The following is a 20,021-nucleotide window of genomic DNA, read 5'->3' on the forward strand; positions in this document are numbered from 1 at the left end:
GCGCAGACCAAGGCATCCTTGCTCCTTCTCCTTCCAAGCGTGTTTCCCAACAGAAAAACACCTTCTTTCCTCAAAATGGAAATTTCCCCGGGAAGCAGCCAAGGTCAGCAAAACTCTTCCTTTCTGCTTTGCCATTCAGACCGCCTACAACCCCACATTTCATTTTCGTGGACAGTGAAACCAGAGTCAACCCTGCTGCCGTGCTGGCCACGGTAGCAAAGCTTCATGCATCCCATGGACCCGCCACGGAGCTGCCCTGATGGCTTTGAAGCCATTTGGGCTTTGCCACGACCGCGGACATCGGAGTTAAGTCCCAACAGGTGGGGATGGAGGGGAAACCCAAGACGTTCACCCCATCCAAGTGTGGCCAGAGTAAGATTTTAGGAGCCATGAGTGGGGTCTGTGGCTGTGGGTTGAGCAGGGACGCTGATGGGGAGGTGGGCATGGTGGTGAGCCTCAGCCCGACCCCAACTCTATCTAATTTTTTGGGGGCGCACACACAGACAAACCCTCCAGCGCTTTGAGATGGGCTCAGCCTTGCCCCTGGCAGAGCGCAGCCGCCTTCCAGCCGCTGGGGCAGCAGATGGCAAATTGACATGAAAAAATGCTGAAAATGAAAACGCAACAAAATGCTACACAGTTGCCTGTCCCTTTCGATTCAGTTTTTGGTCAACTAAATTGTTATTGAATAAGGCAAGCTGCGTCAAAAATGTACTTTAATGAAGTGCAGCAGGGGCTCTGGCATTATTTCCCGAGCTCCACGAAGGTTTTAATCCCCCGGCTCTCTAAGCCACTGCGCGACATATGCTTTAAAGAGGATATTTTTTGCTCCCTGGTATTTCACGCATGTTATATTTTAAAGACTGCTGCCAGTTTAGTTTAGGCCCAAAACGCTGGTGTCACAGGGGGGATGGAGGAAGGGGGGGAAGACACTTCACCAAAGTGATTAAAAATAATCCCAAAGCAACATGGGAGGAAGGCGATCCGCCACCACCGCGCATCCCCTCGCGTCCCCGCCAACGAGTCTGGAGGTGTCCAAAAAAATTTTGGGAGGGCTCCAAAAATGTCAGGGTTGGGGGGGGGGATGGTGGCGGTGATGGGCATCCTCCACAGCTGGCTCGCCTTCCAGCCCAGCGCTGGTCCGGCCACCGAGGATAATCCCAGGGGACTCTCCAGGCAACAAGAATGGACTTTGCTAATTAGTCCTGGCTTATCTCAAGCGAACTTTCTGCTCTGTTTGGTTAAGACCGGCCCGGAGTGACTAATATCTGCAGCAGGGAGGTAAAACCCTCTTGGCATCTCTCTTCTTGCCTGGGAGAGCCTTGCTCGGGGAGATATTAAAGGCTTTTGTTTCCAGGAGCTGTCAAACCCCTCACCTTTCACAAGCACTAAAACGGCCAAGGGAAAAAATATATGCGAGTGGAATAATAATTTTTAACTCATAAATTTGAGCTTGTAAATCAAGGATTGACGGAGCAGTCGTTGTAATGTCTCGTGAGCTAACATTCGAGGTTTTCTTTCACCTGAGGAAAAGGAAAAAAATACCCAAGTCTCTGCCCTTCCACTCCAGAGATTGCTATAAATCACCTTAATGTTACACTCTTGCTCTTAAATAGACCAAAAGCATGAGCACAGGGACAGATAGTGAAACTGGGTAATTTAAAAAGTACAGTATGGGGAGAAAGTGCTTTTTTTTAAAAAAACCAACCCAACAGACCCAAAGCAATCCCTTCTCTGCTTTTAAAAGCAGAAGACAAATCCTGCACTCCATGAAACACACCCCCAGGGACCGAGGCCAAGCCTTGGTCCTGGTCCTGCGGCGGTGCTGGGCTGGGCGAGGGCACAGGGACAGCTTGGCCGCCGCTGGCAAACCGCAGAACGGGGCATCTGTGTCCGTGGGTTTGAATTTCGGATTGAGGAAAACAAGAGAAAACAGAGGAAGGAGGAGAGAGGTGTCAGGCATGTGTGCAAGGGAGGGATGGAGAATCCATCCATCGGGTTGAATGGAGAATCCAGCCACCCAATGTCCCCATCTGTCCGCTGCTGAGCTGGGGACATCACCGCAACACGTGCCACTCACACGTGTCCCAGCTGCCCACCACGAGCCACGCTCCACTGTCACCATGAAAGGGAGAGCAGCGCAGAGCAGCGCGTACCCGAACTGGGGGCAGCCTACCCAAACTGGGGGACTCAACGCACCCCAACTGGAGATGCAGCGGCTGCACAAGGTGGGAGGCAACAGAAGAGGAGCCCACCACGGCCACCCCGCAGAGGGGACATCTGCAGAGCTGGGGCCATCACCTACCTGCTAATGAAGTCCCACCACCCCAGCTCCGATCCTGGGAAGGCTATGGTGGGAAGTAGGGAATATGATGGGAAAAGATGGAGTGGAAAAAACCCCATGCAGCTGTGCGCTGGGCTGTGTCCACATGCGGATGCTGGCTTTCCCAAAGTAGAAAAATGTTGGGTTTTCCCCCCACCCAGGATTTCCTATGGTTTTTATCTGTTTTGGATAAGAAGGATAAAGCTCAGCAGATCTGAACCTAGTGTCCCAAGTGCTGAAGGTGCTTTGGCTCTCACCCAGAGGTCCTCCCACCTCCATCACTGCTGTGCCCGGTCCAGCCAACAGCAGATCCCTGCTGCTCCCACCCAGGGCTCTGTGGAGGCAGCAGCCGCCGGCTCATGGGGCTCCCACCCCCAGGGCCCAAAGGGTCTCTGCCACCTGCCACCCCCGGGGCTGTCCCCAAACTGTCAGCAAGGAGCTGGCGCAGAAGTGGCCGAACTGATGAGATGTCAGGTCAGGGAGGCTGCGGCCATGTGGCCGGCAGAGCGCCGGGAGGAGGAGGAGGAGGAGGAGGAGGAGGAAGGGGAGGAAGGCATTGGCATGCGGAGCACAAGTGCGTGCGTGGCGCTCTCCTCTGCCTAATCCGGCGGGTTCAAAGCAGCCGGGTGGTGCCGGCCGCAGCTGCGGCGTCTGAGCTCCAACAGGTGACGGCTCAGCTGTCCTCCTCCCCACGGGGCTGTTCAGGCTGGAGGGGGGCTGGCCTGGGGGCCAGCGGGTCCCCAGCGCTTCAGCCGGCTCCATCCTGCCCTCGGGAAACTGCCCGCACCTCCTCGGCGGTTGCGTGTGCAGCTTCGTGCCGTTCCCTCCCGTCTGTGCCCGGCGGCACAGCACATCGCAGTGGGATGGGGCACAGCTGCTGGGAGGCGTTAGTTGTCCAAAATCCTGCTAAAAAGTGCTCTGGCTTGCTGGGAAAGGCGGAGACCCTGCAGGCAGCGCCCGGTCCCCCGCCAGCACATGGTTGCCCTCCCGATGCTGCTGGGGATGGAGGAACAGGGTGAGCAGCCCAGAGACAAGGACAGGGGACAGCCCTTCCCACCCCCAGCCCTGGGCGAATTCCTGCAGTAAGGGCTACGCTGCGGGAAGCGTTGAACAGCCCCTCGCTGGGCAATATTTTACCCCATCACTTTTGAAAACCCCTTTGCAAACTGCAGCTGTCAGCGCGACTGCCCCCGGACCCAGTGCATCCAGCGGCAGGACCGGGAGAGGCCTTTTGGGCAAATCCAGCCAAGCACCCAGTGAAGCTGGAGGGATTTTTATTTATGCTCCCAACTTTCTGGATCCTCTCTGGAGGCTGCACCAGCAGAAGGGACCATCTGCCACCAGCCGGCTCAAAACGCAGCGATGGGCAGGGGAACGTGGCAGAAACACTTGTGCCTGCCCAGGGCATCCCGGCCAAAATCCCCATCCAGTGGTCACCGCCGGGCTCGGGCCTGGACAGTGGCATAGGCAGAGGGGGGACGAGTCCGTACATGGCCTCACGAGAACTGCAGCATCCCAGTGATCCCATCCCCACTGCGAAGGGACGCCCAAATTTCCCTCACTTCTATATGAAAATAACAAAGCGTGACCTGAAATATTTCCCCACCAGCTGCAGCTGGGCACGACGGGTCAGATCAAGGGCTTGCTCACCTCCCGCACCCGGGAAATATTGATGAAAATACAAAAAAGTGCCCCGCGCCATCAATTTCCCGCGGGCGGCCATGCAGGTGCGGGGGGCGGCTCCTTGCACCCCCCCGGCCCCGCAGAGCCGCCGGCATCGCCAACGACCCGCTCGAGTCCTCATTAAGTCACTCGAGCCGCCATCGTCTGAGCAGCACCATTATTCACGCAGGCTCCAGACCCCGTTCCCCACTGTTAATTTCTACTTATCTGCATATTTTATTGAAAATTAAAATCCTTTTGCGTTTTTCCCAGGGCTCCGTCGCGAACAATCTTTTCTCGCAGCCCTACTTGACTCCAATTAGTTGGGATAACAAAGCTGCCGCTGTTGGAGGATTATTGACAAATGCTCAAGGAAAAAAAAAATGGCAAGAGAATAGTCTATTAAAATGACAGCTTTTTAAGCCTGGAAACAAAACTGCCTGGCAATTAATAGTGCTGGGGAGGCACAGAAAATACCAATTCTTAGTTTTTTGATGGCATTTCAATTGATTAGCCCGCTCGAGACATTACTTTGTGTCTTGCTTCTCGTTAACTGATGGGCCACCATGAGCATCCCTCGCCGAGCGCAACGCCGCTGTATCCATTCCCCCCGGGGACCGCCGGGACATCGGCACCGGCCACGGCTCCGCCACAGGAGCGTGGGGACGCCGGGGGCATGGAAATACATCCCGTGCAGGAGAGGCAGCTCCTGCCCTGCCCGCCCGCGGGGACGCTGCCCGTTTCCCAGGCCTCGCGCTCGCGCCGAGCTGCCCGTAGATACAGTTCCCATGGGCGCCCGTCGGCACCGGCGCTGGGCTCCTGCCCCTAAAAACCTGCTGGATGCAGCTGCAACTACGGCACAAAAGGACTGAGAAGCATTGAGAGCAGCACAACTCATTCACTGATAACTCGTTAATGGCGTTTCATATTTTTTCCCCTGGCATTTTTTTTTTTTTTTTTTTTAAATAAAAGAATGGGGGGGGGGTAAAAATGAAGCGTACTTGATAAAGGGCAGTAAGTGTTATCCCTTAAAAAAAAAAAATAAATAAAAACCTCACAGAGCTTTTTTTCTTTCATAGGTGGCTCGGACAGCTGGCTCTTTAAATATTAATCAGGGGCTCATTGATATGCAAATACGGTAAGAGGGAATAATGCTCCCGCAGCTGCGCAGCCCCCAGCAGCCCCGGCCGAGTGTTGGCCTCCTCTCCACCATGAATGGAAATATCTGAGGACACAGGTGCAGGGAGCCGACCGCGAGCAAGATCCTGCTTAATAAGGTAGTTTGTGAGCGATGCTCTATAGAGACGAACCGGGGCAATCTTTTACCACTTGACAGTATCTGACCACTAAACAAGGTGTTAATCTTATAATTGTGGTGTTGACTGTTCCCTAGCACAGCATTCCTGGCCTTTTGCCCTGACACTTGGCCAGTTAAAATCAACTTAACTGACAGGTCGGACGCGCGCCAACCGATCGGCGATAAATTATTTATTGTTCTATTTCCAGAATAACAAGTAAACAGGAAAGACAGGGCATCCCACAGAGAGAAAAACAGTTTGGATACACATCATTGGACCGAGTCGTGTTGCTCCGCGTGGGCACCCCTGTCCCCTGTCCCCCACCGGGCCATCCCGAGCAGCCGCACTCCCCGGCTCTCACCTCTTTCTGACGGGAAGACGACCACGTCCCATCTTGCAGGAGCAAAGCCATCTCCACTGACAGGTCTGGTGGTGGCATCTGTGTCCAGGGACCTGCAGGTGGGGTTTTGGTGACCCTTGTTCCTCATGCAGCTCTCGATATCCGCTCTCTTCTTTGGTGAACTGGGGACAAAGAAGAGAGACCAGAGGCAACGTCAGAGCTTGCTGTGGACATCACTGTTGGGTGTCTGATGGTTCCCTCTGCTAGATCGAGTGATGAATGGGGAGGTGGACCAGGTCAGGGGTGGCAAATATGAAGTCCCTAGCCCAGGGACCTCGGCCCATCACTGTGTCCTCACTCCGAGGCCATCCATGCTGCTGTGGTACCCACGGCGGGGACCTTCAGTTGCTGCAGGAGAGAAAACTGGGAAGGTGGGTCAGAGCCTTCAGCAGCATTTCACATACCCAGAGCCAGTGGAGTTGGAGGCCCATAAGTACCCATAGGGCTCAACTCACACATTTTGCTCTCTCCTGCCATTTGCCGTTAGCATAGACGGCTCAACAGACCAGGGAAAGATGGTAAGGAAGGGCCACCCTGAGAGCACCAAGAAAGGCACCCTCCATCACCACCCAACGTAACCCAACGTGCTGGATTGTTCATTTAAACGCTCGTACCCCCTTGCCGTGCTTCTTGGGAAGGGGTGCTCTTGCCACCTCCCGCTCCCACCTCTCAGGGCAGAGCTGGCTCCAGGGCTTGGCTCATTCCTCCCGCTGACGGGCAGGACCAGCTCGATGGTGGTGCGTTGATGCACCTCCATCCCACTTGGGACACAACGGACGCATCCTGCCCTTCTATAACAGCAAGAGGAAACAACCTCCGGGGCTGCAGATACAACACCCGCTGTCGCAGAGTATTTTTAAGATTTGCCTCCTGTGGTTGCCGTCCTCCTTTTCCCTGCCAAGCTTCTTTGCCCGGGCTCCTGGTGATGAATGACCTCGTCCGGGTACCGCCGGTACCAGGCGCACGCAGCTGCGAGGCTTTTTTCCCGGGCGGGCGCTGCAGATGGCTGCTCCGCCGCCGAGCCCACAGCTGCACGCTCCCCGCTCGCCCCTCCGCAGCCACAAAGGGACAGAAATTGCAATTAATTAGAGAAAAGGAAGGAGCGGGAAGGGATGCTGGGATGTCTCAAGGAGCCGACCAAACCACCCGCTGCTCGCCCTGCCACCGGCACGTCCGGCTTCGCCGCGGTTGGCTCCGGCTTCGGCAAAGTCTCCGGCTGGGCGAGCACTGGGATCGGCAGAGGGTTCTCGGGGCAAGGGTTGTCAATGCGGTGTGGTCATTCCCAAAAGAGCTGAAGGCCTTCCTGGAGACGGGGAGAAGCACAACGTCTCATCCTTGTCTTCTGGCTCAACTTGTGACTTTTCTGGTGTGGGTTCTTGGCTCCGGGTCCTGCTCAAGGGGCAGAGCCGGGCTCCTGCTGCGCTCCCTCGCAGGCAGGGATGGATGTGGCTCCAACAACGGCTGTACATGAGTGGTGCTGCAACCACTGTAGGTACAGGCAGCGTCTCCCCTCTGTTTAGGGACAGACAAGATCATCTCAGAGATGGAAGTCATATAAATTCAGCCACCTTTTAATTTGTTTAAAGTTTTGCCAAGCCTTCTTAGCCTGTATAAAATTACTTTATTCCAGGAGATAGAACAATTCTACCTAGCCTTACAGATTGGCCTTTTGTTTCCAAAATACATTTATCTGCCTTAGTGTCTCAGCACTTGCATTATTATTAACAATTAATGATTAGCGGTAAATTGCTACTAATAATTATTGTAATTTTATCTACAAGGGATTTGCCTCTTTCAACACTTCATTGTGAGCAAAACTGGATCTATAACCTGGAGCGTGGAGATCCCCCTTTCCCACTGACACTCCACTTTCCATCACTTCAGGGCAGCAGCTGGCTCTGGAATTTGGCCCAGGAGACAAAGATTAATTTGCCAATTAAACGTACGAGCCCTGGGCCAGCACGCGGGGTTGCTCATGCCGTACCGGTGGGGTTAACGCACCCCGGGCTGGAGCCTTCCGTGGGCTGCCAGAGCTCGCCCCGCAGACACAACTCCGGTCCCTCCTTGTTGTTGCCACTTTCTTAAAAGCATATAACCTTTATCGGAATTGACGAGGAGCAGGGCTGCGCCGTGATCCTCAGCTGAAATAACCCCGAAGGGGCCCAAACCCCGCGAAGCCGGAGCTGCCGTGGGAGGATGGAGTTCGCATTGTGGGGCCGGAGGAGGACGCGGCCGTGCCGACACCAACCGCTCCTGCTGGCACTGCAGACAGCTGCCGCAGAGGTATCTTTTTACCCTGGACCTTGTTAATGAACAAAAGCTTAGGAGAGCGTGGGCGGCTGGGCTAGACGGAGAATAAACAGGGGATTAGCGGCGCGTAGCCCCCGAGCGAGGATCGGGCTCTTTTTTCCCCTGCACTTGAAACCCAACTCCCTGCCGCGGCACCAGCGTTTCTTCCCCTCCCAGTGCCGCCGCCATCCATCGTTAGCCGGGCAAAATTAGCTTTTGCAAGAGCTGTTACGCCGGCTGGGCAGCTAGCCCTTGGGCTTCTATTTTTGGTTCTGGTTTTTTTTTTTTGTGTACGTGGAGAGTCAGAGGCCAGGCGATGCCTGAGCCATGGTGCCCCTCTGCCCCCGGCGGGCAGCAAACACCTCCCCGGCCCAGCTGGGATAAACTCTCCAACGTTCCTCAAACAAACCCGCACAAGGCAACCTGCCCGCAGCCCCGGCCCGGCCCGGCCCGCTGGTATACGACCTGTGAAAAGGGAAAAAAAAAAAAAACCAAAACCCAAAGGGAAAAAACAAATTCCCCGTCTCCCCCGCCCGCGCACGTACGCGGGGAGCGGCGCGGTGAGGGCACAGGGCAATAAACAGCTCGTTCCCGACCCCGGGCTGAGAGGTGCTGCCAGCCCGGCGGCGATGTGCACTGTGCGCGCGCTTTATATACACGCCATTAAAAATAATGCTTTGTGAAGGATATATAAGCATCCAGGCAGGCAGGGCCGGGCGGCTGGCAGCGTGGCTGGGAGAAGCGCAGGCAGCAGGACCCGGCCAGGCTCCAGCAAAGGGGACGCTGGCGGATGATGTCCCCGTGGCACAACGTCCTCGTGCCACCTCCGAAGTACCCCCAGGCTCAGAGCGCCTGCAGCGTGGCTCACTTTTTGCTTTTTTGGCTTGTAAATCTCCCCCTTTTAAGCAGGAAAGGGAATGAGCGCACCAACAGAGCAGCCCTTCCTGGGAGCTGCTCCATCCCAACATGGATGTTTGCTTGGGACAGGAGCAGTGAAGAGCCAGTGCTTCTTGTGGGGTGGAAACGACTTAAGAGTCCATTCCAAAGCATTGTGCTTCCCCTTGAGAAACAGCTCCAAACAGAAATGAGTTGAAAAGATTCAATCCATGCTTTTTTCCCCTTGTAAAACCCAACATTTCATATTAATATGAGGGGGGGAAAAAAAAGCGGTAATTCATTTGAGCTTTCCTCCCTGGAAAATGATCTGGCGAATGCCCCGTCCTGCAAAAACACATAGGCTAAACCAGAGTGACCCCTCCTGCTGCTCATCCCCCGGCTCATCCGCAGGGTTTCCGGAGCTGCCGCATCCCTGGAGCAGCCCACGAGCGCTGGGGATGCCGGGTGGGATGCTCAGGTCGCTCTTTCCCCAGGAGCCACCCCCTGGCACAGGTACTCCCTATTTTTGGCCCAAAATGAGGTAAGGTTTTGCACTAGACTAACACTTAATAAACGTTCGCATGAATTAGCAGAACGTGACGTTGCGCAGCCCCATTCCCCACCGCGAGCTGCCAGCCCGGGCTGGGGCCGGCGCTGCAGATGTGTGTTCCTGGAAAACGGAAGGCTGTATGGTAAATACTGGAAAAAAAACACTCTAAAAATATACATCCCTAAATGCTTTTTCAGCTGATCGGATTTTACTTGGTTAATCAATGTTTGCGTGCTAAGCAGCAGAGTGTCGGGGCTCCAAAATACCCAGGCGCCGATGTTCAGTCCCATCCCTCTCGCTTCCTCCGAGAGCATCCTTCCTCACCCCCACCACGGGCAAGGTGCCCTGGGCCACCAAATAACCGACCAAGCTCTTCTGGCCAATTTTCCTAGGACAAAATGATGCTCCTCAAAGTAAGAATCAAAAAATACCCATTCGGCCCTAAAGCGCGGCGTGCCTCTGCGTTTGTCAGCCGAACGCTGGAATTTCCTCCTCTATAAAGCTGGAAAAGTATCCAGTCCAGGTCCCTCCATGCTCTATAACGAGCAATTATTCCTTTCAAAAGTAAGATGAAATAAGAACCATTCCCATAATCACCTACTGGATTTTATCAGCATGTTTGGGTTACGCTTTTGCCCCTTTGGCTAATACCTAATTGATTCTTTAATCTCTACAACTTTTTTTATTGACTGATACAAGAGCTATTTAGCCCATCAGGGGCAGGAAAGCAGCCTGCAAGCCCCCCCGAGACCCGCGACACGGTGCTAGGATGACCTCATGTGAAGCCAACGCTTTATTTGATAATCTATCACTTATTTATTATTCTAACTAACCGCTTGCAGGTGGTGTGATTTTAGTATAATTGTCCCAGCAACAGGCACACACAGGGAAAAGCTCGAAAACGTGCAATCTTATCCGGAGCTGCTACCGCGGAGGAAGCAGGCTCCCAGCCTGTACCGGGGGAAAGGGGGGGAAACCTGGCGTTTTGGTGACATGGAGGGCATGCCAAAATCCCACGGACTGCGGAAAATTGAAGGCAAGGGCTCGTCCTGATCACCGTCTCGCTGCGGGAAGGAGGCGGCAGAGCAGGATGGAGAATCCCGATGCCGTCGCGGGGGAGCCACACGGTGCCCGGCATCACGGCCGGGGCACAACTCGCACAGGGACGATTCGGCGCCGCAGCTCAGCTCCTTCCTCCTCACCTGCCTACGTGCAAAACCTGAGCAAACTGAGGATTTGAGGCAGCGACAAGGTACCGGGATGTCCCTGCAGAGCCTTGCACTGGGCTGGCATGGTCCTGGTCCCCCAATGGGTCAGCGCTGGGATCGCCTACCGGAGCAGCAGGGAGGGCACGTGGACTCCAGAAGGTTTAGGCCAGCACATCCAATGTAAAATCCTGCATCAATAAAGAACATGAGTTTGGGGTTTATTTCTGGACGTCTCTGTACTGTTTTTTCCTTACCACAGCCCTGGGGCGGGTTCTCGTCCCTTCTCCATCCCGCCTGCAGCAGCGGGATGAGGGGGGATGGATGATGGATGCCCCAGGGAGGTGCCTTCAGCTCAGCGCCGGGGAAGCCTGAAGCCAGCCCATACCACAAAGCTGTCGCTCCTGCCCAAGGGACAGACCCCACAGGGATCTCCTCGCCAGCACAAAACGTGGGGTTTGCTGCCTTCCCAGCCCTCGTGGGGTCTGCTCCTGCTGCTCTCCCCCCCGCCCCCATCCCAGCCAGGCTCCCCAAACTGGAAGCCGAGAGTCAGTGGCAGAGAGAAGCCAGCCCGTGAATTGACAGCGCGACTCCCAGGCATGCAGTAACGGGCTTTTAAGACCAATTAATCCTGCATTAGTCTCCGAGTCTTTTGAGCTAGAAACCCCCCCAGGATTCATGCCTCTTACAGCGTTTTCCCAGCGAGGGAAGGGTTTGAGGATGAGGAGGCGGGTACCGGGAAGCATCGCTGGGAGCAGAGGAGGTGCCTTTCTGCATTTTCTGCCTCCTCCTCCTCTGCCCAAGCTCTTTCGAGCAAGCCAACGGCCTCAGCAAGAGAGGCAAATGGCATTTTGAGTGGCAAGACTCTGTTGTGGCTCCAGTTTTAACCCCAGCCGGGGGAAAAAAAAAAGCAGGGGGTTGGGAGAATCATTTTTTCATTAAAATAAAAATTGATCCATAATGAAAATAGACTTCTAATGGGAAAAGTTTAGTGCAAATGGAAGCTCTTAAAGATTCTTTTGACTGACAATAACCTGAAGACCCTCCAGGAACTCCAGCCCAGAATAATCAGATTAAATGAAAACTAATATACAATCCTGAAATTCATCCCATGCTGGTCTAAACTTATAGCAGCTGGGTAATTTAGCCTACAGGTTTCTGCCTCATGCCCAGCAGTTCACACTGAATTGTTTAGCCAAACTTAATCTACTGGGAAGGAAAAAAGCTCTTTCCTTTAATATGTGTTAAAGTAAAGCCAGCTTCTAAAAGCAGCTGGGAGCAGGGAAGGCATACAAACACACGTATTTTCTACGGGAACTCCCAGGCTGAAGGCTGGCTACTTGAAAACAAATAACTACAGTTTAGAAATGATCCAGGAATAAGGAAATCTCTGGGTTGGTGCATTGTAGCTGCTGGTATGGATAATACCAGGAGCCCCATGAGCCCCGCACAAGGACCTCGCAGAGGCGCAAGCTCACGTTCTCCGGCAGCTCCTCACCAGCGACCCCACTGCAGGGGCCACGCTCCCAAAACACGCACCAAATCCATGCTTTTATCCAGAGAAAGGTTTGAAAATACAACCTGGATGGATCTCAAAAACATCAAATGGAAGGAATGACTTTTTCCCCCAAATCTTAGGGTTTTTACACCAGCCCTAGAGGCTTTTTTAAAGGAAGGCTGTCGGTTCCAGGGGGTTTGGCGAGGGGCAGATGTCCTCCCAGAGCCCAGTGACCACCGTGGTGACGATGGAGTCGGGGACCTCTCTGTGTTCCTGCAGCAGAAATAAACCCTCATGGGAAAACAGGACTTCCTAATATAAATCCATCATTAAAGATTTTCCAGCTGAATCTGAAACGCCTGCGGGAGAATAAACACGCTGCACACTAACACACAGCACAGGTTTCCATCTCACCACCAGAAGACGGCTCTCCTGGAGGGCTTGGGACAGGTAGATGATCTGTAAAACCTCAAAAGCCCTTGCAACTTTATATTCAATGAAGTTTGAGCCAAAGCCTCACAGGGCAGCCAGGATAATAAAGTAACCAAAGAACCCAGCCCCACCGGGGACCCCTGGAGGGTCTCATCCAGCCTCCCACATCTTCTTGACATGAGCATCGTCCCTTCCAGTTCACTCCGAAAGCCACGCTGCTGGGTCTTCCCAAATGATGGAAGCACGGATCAATTTAGCCATTCCCTGTGTATGAGAGATGAGCTAAAATCCATCTGCTAATATATATTCACTTTGTGTTCCCCCGCAGCAACAACAGGAATAGACATTTATACGCGGTATTAAAAAAAAAATAAAGCCCAGGGAGGCTTCCTTTTTCCAGGGGAAGAACAGCCCAGATGAGCTCGGCCAAGGCTGTGGGATCCGACCCTGCCGCAGTGGCCAACGTGGGGAAATACAAACCCAGCTGTGCTTGCTAGGGGGTCTCATGCTTTCAAAACGCAGTAATCTTGGCAAAAAGGAAAAAAAAGCCGGTCCAATCCTGCAGCCCGGACCTGCTGCCAGCTGGCATCACCGGGCCGGTGCCCACCGTGGTGGTGGTCGCCCCCAGGACTCGCCTGGGGAAGCCCCAGCTTCGGGTGTGCGGCAGAGGGGGTGCCCCCGGGACCTGGCAGCGGGTCGGGGGGCTGCAGGTGTGGAAAGCAAAGAAAAAAAACAAGCCCAAAATGATGTCAGGAAAAATAAAACACAAGCGAGGAAACCGCTACGGCAACACAAAGCAAAGCTGGAGGGGACAACCTGCCCCGTGGGACGGTCCCCAGAGCTCCCGGGTGCGCTGGGGTTTGGATGTGCAGGGAATCGAACCTGTAGTGTTTGGTCATCTGTGAAGGGAGACTCAGCTGCCAGCAGGGCAGGGCCCAGGGTGCAAGCGTCCAGCGTGGTCCCCTGCCCAGTGTGTCCCCACCACGTGCAGGGACAGGAGCTCGACCTTCAGCGCAGGTTAAACAGGAGCATCCTCGAGCCTGTGATTCCTCGCCCCAGAAGGACGCGTAGGGGCCACTCCAGCCTTTCCTCTCCAGGATGAAAACGCTCCCCCCACCCAGGATGGCAGCAGGGACCTTCCTAAACCCACAGAGGTTCAATCACGTCCATCTCGGATAAACAGCCCCAGTGCTGGGACAAGGAGCGGGCAGGGAGCGGAGGGCACTTTTCCAAGCGGGAGGGTTCGAGGGTCTCTGCCGAGGGCCATCGCCGAGCGAGTACTGAATGCAGCGATGCGCCCGGCTTTCAGCAGGGAGGAAGGCAGTGTGCCCCGAGCCCCGGCCGTCCCCAGCGAACACGTGCAGAACGCATTTGGAGGGGCTGAACGACGCCACCACGCAAACACCAAAGCACTCTCGGCGGGGGCTCCCTGCGGCTCCGCTCCCCCCGGCATCACCGATTCCCCGCGGGGACCCTGCCCAGGAGTGGGGGAGGAAAGGTGTCAATTAATTTGTGTGCACGTGGGGGCTTCTCCTGGCTACATCCTCCCCACCCGAGATTTTGTGGGTGATGCTCTTGAGGAAAGCCGGCTGCTGGCCCGCACTGAGCACTGGGGAGCACCCAGTGCCACAGCAGAGCCACCGACGGCCACGCACAGGGACAGGGGAGCACAGCTTGCAGAAGCTGTATTCATAATACCCGAAGGGTCAGTAACTTTCACCTAGGAAAAGAAAATAAAAAATCAAGCTGCTTATTTTTGACCTGACAATGTCCCCTGGCTGCGGTGGGAGCCTGAGCTGCCCAGGGCTCACATGGGGCGAGCACCCCAGCCGTGTCCTTCCCTCCTCGGCACTAGTGGCTCTGGGACATAGTTGGACCTCACAGAGAAACAGTAGGAAGGAGCGGGATTAGATCCGGCTCTGGATCAGGGGATGAGCTGGGAAAACACAGCTAAGAGAAGAGAGTTGTCCCAGGGAGGGGTTCAGCTGGTCGTTGCTTTGACTGACGGACCCAAACCCTGCGCCCGAGAGGCGGTGGAGTTTCTGTCGGGACCCTAATCCTCTCCGCCGGGTGCTTGGTGGGTGTCCCCCTCCCGTCTTCAAAGACATCTGAGGAAGAGGAGCTTGGCAGGAGCAGAGCTCAGACAGAGTTATCTTTCAAATGGATTTACGGTGCGCTGACTTGGGAACGCCACGAAGTTTTACATCCAGTGCATAGCTCAGGGTTAAAAAAAAAAGATCTCTGCAAGAAAACTTCTAGTCAACAGATAATACAATGTGGTTCCGATTTCCTCAGCCCCTCTAAATAATTGTTTCTTTTCTTTTTCAAAATTTTGTCCCAGGGAAACGTTTCTAATTTAATCCCCTGCATGCACCTTCCTCGCTGCCTTTGAATGTGTATTATCTTCCAGCCAGTGCTCTGGAGCAGAGCGAGAATTTTTGATTTAAAAAAAAAAAAAAAAAAAGAAAAAAAAGAAAAGTTAAAAAAAAAAAGCTTAACAAGCACAACGCGCAGCAAACAGGAATGGAAATGCCGGTCTGGGTTCCATTATCCCTGACCCAGAGGTTGGAAACCGAAAGAAATTAATTAAATTGGGGAGGGGGGAGGCCAGCACCATTGGCTGCTGGTGACCAGCCCGCGAGGGATGCCCGGGGGACGTCCGTCACCCGTCACCCACGCAGTGGGGCACCCTCATGGTGTTATCGTACTGTTATCAAAGCCGCCAGCTCCCGGCACCCACGGAGCCGGGTGGTGCTGCCCGCCCGCCCCAGCTTGTTCGCATTAGAGCCGAAGGACGGACGGGGATGGGGAGCAGACAGCGCGGCTGCGGGGCAGAGTCGCTTTTAACAGCCACTTAAAATGCCCCGGCTTTGCCTGGAGGATCCCAAGGCAGGGACCCCCAGCAGAGGGATAGGTGCAGCCGCCGAGGTGGGATCCTTAATGGCTTTTGTTGCAGCAAGTCCCTGCCCAGGAGCAGGGTCCCGCGTGGTCAGGGATGGCGCTGGTGGCAAGGGACAGCGGGGCACAGGCTGTCCCGGGTGCTGGGAAGGTGAAAAGTGCCTTTTCATGGCAGGCTCCATAATCCCATCAAGCCAGAGAGCACACGGACACCACGTGCTGTTCTTGGCCAACTCACCTCCCGAAAAAATCCTGCCGAAGTGCCCGACTGCCGGCGGCTGCCCAAGGTGGGACAGGGTGATGGGACAGGGTCCAGCCTTGCTCTGTGCATCCAACTCCAGGGCTCAATTTCAGCCGTGGGAGAAGAAAATTGAAAAATAAATAAAATGCCTAAAATAACATCTAGCAAAGAGGTACGCGCAGGCAGCACCTGAGCTCACGTTGACGGAGATGCTCAGTGCGAACCCACACTGTTATCTCCCATACCCACGGAGACATGATCCCCCACCCCTGAACTACGCCGATCCCGAGGGACACAACCTGGCCTCCGTCGTCCCCGGCCCCTCGGCGGGTCGGCCAAGCCAGGAAGGACGATAATGGGAGAGAGATGCAGGATCACAGCGTTTGCCCTCGTCTCTCCGCACGGTAATCGGAACAAAATGTTCTTCCATTGTTCGCAGAAGAGCATTGGTTTCCAACTATGGCAAATATTTAGGAAAACACAATTGAGTCATAAACGTTATTTACAATTTGGAGCACCCTATACGTTGCTCCAAGCCCCGCAATTAAACCATTCGTCTTGGTTCGAAGAAGACCGGGTAACGTTTAGGACTTTCCCGGTCCCCGGCCAAGAGTGTTAACATCTTACAGACGCGCGGCGGCTCCAAGCCACGGGCTCCGCACCTCCGCCGCTGTCACGGCTTTCCCGGGTGCCAACTGCCAGCCATCGCTCCCTGCCCGCTGGCTCCTCCCTGGCAAAGCCGGGCACCTCCCGGCACCCCGCAGAGCCTGCACCCCCGGTGCTACAGGACCTCCGAGCCTCCCAGCTCCCGGGCAGGAGACCACCCCAGGGTCCTCCCGCTCCCTCCAGCCACATCAAGTGGGATCTGCCCGGGATGGAGCAGCCACAAAGTAACCACAAACCAAGCGGGAGGCGCCGTGCAAACGCACCCTGCAATGCCACGAAGGAAGGGAGATGTGCTGGGCGCACTGGGGCAGCGGTCAGATGCGCAGACACGACACCAGGCACTCCCTCAAATGCAAATAAGTGCCACGACACCCAGGACGCACCTTATTTACTGCCTGTCACCTCATCCCCGTGGGAGCTGGCATGTCCCCGGTGAACCACATCAGGGCGGGCACCTGGGGACTGCACCCAGGGCTGGGCTGCCCTCCCGGGGCTGCTGCCATTTCCCCTTTTTAACACTTTTAGAAAAAATAAAAAATGAGCGTACCTCCCTCTGGTTATGCAAGAGCTTGTTTGCTTTAATCCCTTTCCATAAATACACACTCCCGGTGGTGCCCATTCGGTACGCGCAGTCAAAAAGGGGGAAGATATGCGTGAAATGGCATTTCTGTGCCCGCATCCACAGCCCGCGCTGCCCCACACCAGCGCCAGAGTTACCTGCTGGTTTGCTCTTCCCAGTTTGGACCCGTTTTTCTTTCAAAACCACATTTGGCTGCTTTCGGCACACCTCGCGTGGGAGGGGACGGGCTCAGAGGGATGAGCCCTGGGGATGGGGACAGAGACGTGGCCACCGCCTCTGCCTCCCACGGTGCCCACTGGTCCCCACCAGGTTGGTGGCCACTGGGGAGGACGGCTGTGCCCTGAGCACCGAGCCGCTTCAGAGCCTGGCACACGGCGACGCTTCTCCCCGTGCACGTGGCTTGGGCTGAATTTGCTCTGGAAGGGTGAAAGCTTTATTGTAAGCTTTCCAGCCACTGGAATTCCTCCCCGGGGAGCCAAGGTGAATGTCAGAGCACAAACCCAGGGGGAAAAGGCTGGCGAGCCCTTTTCCGTGCTTCTCCCTGCTCTCTCCTGCTTGGGCGCGTGGATGGCCGGCAGCGCTGGACTGTGCCCGTGGGATGCTGGGCTCCTCCTGAACACCAGCCGGTCAGACGACCCCGGCACCAAACTCCGCCAGCTCCCCAAACAGGCGGATTTCAGCCCCGGGGCTGCTGACAAAAAGCACCAGTTATAAAAATCCCAGGTTAAGCAAACAGGAAGGCGCAGCCCCGTGCGTCTGTGCTGCCAGGCCAGGGCCCGTTAAAACAAGACCTGTTTAAAGGTGGTGGGGCTGGCGGCAGACTTGTTGACTCCGGCCGCCTTTCCAACCCGGCCGCTGCCGCCCGGGCGACCCACGAGCATGGGCAGCGCTGGGACATGGCACAGGGCAGCCGCACAGGGCTGTGCTTGTCCTCGGGGCTGAGTCACCAAGCCCACACGGCAGCTCCAGCAAGGAGCTATTTCGGGTTTCTCAGTAAACCTGCGGCTTTCTGCAGGCGAGCCCTGATACAACGGGGGTTTATGCATTACACAGGTTGCTTTGATCTTTTTTTTACCTCTGCAAGAAGAAACGCGTGCAGCAGAATGTGCTAACAAGCAATTGATTATTATAAACTACCCTGGCCAGTTGCTGGCTGTGTCACACACCGTCCTTGCTCTCACTCCCCTCCCATCACCGTGATTTGGGGCTCATCAAGCGGTGGGACAATTCGGAGTGATTTTAAACAAAGACCGAGATGAGGAGAGGCTCCAAAGCAAACTGGAGGGACAGGGGAAATTCAGGGTGAGGTCCCAGGGTGTTTTCCCCAGGCTGGGGGCACTGCCCAGTCCCAGCTTGCCGTGCTGCCCCGGAGATGAACTGCGGGACACTCGGACCATGCCTGGCGGGCAGGACGCGTAGCTCAGCCCCATCATTAACCTGCGGTGAGAAGGTGGCGACCGGGCCCTTCCCAGGGTGACAGCAAGGGCACCGTGGGGACAGCTATGTTGGGAATAAAGCAGCTTTGATGGCTCAGTGCTGGTGGTGCAGTGCACGTGGGGATGGGATGGGATGGGATGGGATGGGATGGGATGGGATGGGATGGGATGGGATGGGATGGGATGGGATGGGATGGAGGAGCGGTGCCCTGTGCCGGGCCAGCATCAGCTCTGCATGAGGCAGCTGCAGAGCAAGACCTGGCTGCTTTGCCCGATGCCGGCCTCCAGTGAACCTGTGAGCACTGGCCGAGGCAGAAGACCACCCCGAAATCTCACCTTGCGCCTCTGCAGCCATCACACAATGCAATGGGTCAGGGAAAGCAACACCAACACCTCCCCAAAACTAATCACAGTATTTGTTCACCTTTTTCTCAAACTCTAGAGCTGAGGATTTCCGAAGGGAGCAGCCTGGCAAAAGAAATCGATCATCAGGCAAGGCCGTGGTGAGAAGGATGAACAGAAAGAAACAGAAAGATGAGAAAAAACAGACCACAACAGGACAGGTTGGCTGGAACCTTCCGTGAAATATGTGTAAACAAGGATATGGATAAAAAATACAGAGAAAGGCAAGACATGTAGTTTGTAAGGGAGCTGACTGCTCTCCCTCTTCCCCAGCCGGTCCCTCTCGACCTTGTTCACCCTCCTCCATCAGTCTCGCACTGGGTACGGCCAGTTCCTGTCTTCATAAAACTTCTTCAGGCCCTGGAGGTTGACAGGGGGGAAGTAAGGGCCGATCCTCTTCCGAATCCACCACTTCCCCTCTCTGGCGTGCTTTCCCCCGGGTTGGCTGAATTTGTACTTGAAGTGTTCCCCTCGGATCCACCTGTGGAGAAACAAAGAACACTCTGCTCACGAGGGGCTGGCACTTCTGCCGGGTAGAGGCGAAAAGGTGTCAGACCCTATTTATGGTCCCCTGGGCATGGATTTTTTGAGCCTTTCTGTAGCTGGATGGACAAATCAGCTTGAGGGTGCTCAGCCTGGCTGGCTCCCGCATCCTGGTGCTCCATCCATCCCTGGGATGCCCACAGCCGGAGGCAGCGATGCAGCCACCCCTGCTGGAGCAAGGCACTGGGGAGCTCCCGGGCTCCTCTTGATGCAATTTGGGAATGATGCACAAGGCAGAGGAACTTTAACACCCCCGCCCTTTGCGCTCCCCACTGCCAGCGTGAGCCCCACACACCTCTCTACAGCCAAGTTTGAAAGAATAATAATAAAGGCAGGAAATTGTTTTTTTTTTTTTTTTTCTTTTCTGAGAGTAACTATGGAGTATTTCTGCCTGGGACATTTTTTAGGTAGAGAGCCCGACTGCTGCCCCAGCTCCCCCAGCATCCCTCTGCCCCAGCCAGCGGCTGCTCCTTCTGCTCCGCGGCTTATTAGCGGGGCTACGAGCGCATCTGTTTTCTGGCCGCCTTGGGAGTTGACAGAAAAGGAGATTTTAAAACAGTGCAGAAAGAAGCATTCATCAGTGTCGCGAAACACATTCGGAGGCTAACCATGCCGCTCGGTTCGAGAGGTTTGGTCCCGCTTGATGTAGGGCATGCTGACAAGAGAAGGAGTAACACCCCGGTCCTCCAGCGTTGTGGTCCCTGTTTGCAGAGTGCATCGCT

The 20,021-nt window shown here is 55.2% G+C and overlaps 1 protein-coding gene across 1 annotated transcript in view; it reads right to left on the reverse strand.

Moving 5' to 3' along the window:
- The window catches only part of LMF1 (lipase maturation factor 1), a 263,087-nt gene that overhangs the window by 37,295 nt on the left and 205,771 nt on the right, over window positions 1-20,021 (reverse strand). Inside the window, exons 11-13 of the mRNA XM_063345009.1 lie at window positions 15,670-19,237; window positions 6,298-14,253; window positions 5,645-5,805 (exon numbers count right to left, since the gene is read on the reverse strand). Coding sequence (XP_063201079.1) covers window positions 19,063-19,237 — 175 coding nt within the window. The 3' untranslated portion in view covers window positions 5,645-5,805; window positions 6,298-14,253; window positions 15,670-19,062. The remainder of the gene's footprint in view (window positions 1-5,644; window positions 5,806-6,297; window positions 14,254-15,669; window positions 19,238-20,021) is intronic.

This window comes from Chroicocephalus ridibundus, chromosome 8, assembly GCF_963924245.1.
Source record: "Chroicocephalus ridibundus chromosome 8, bChrRid1.1, whole genome shotgun sequence".
In the NCBI taxonomy this organism is placed as follows: Eukaryota; Metazoa; Chordata; class Aves; order Charadriiformes; family Laridae; genus Chroicocephalus; species Chroicocephalus ridibundus.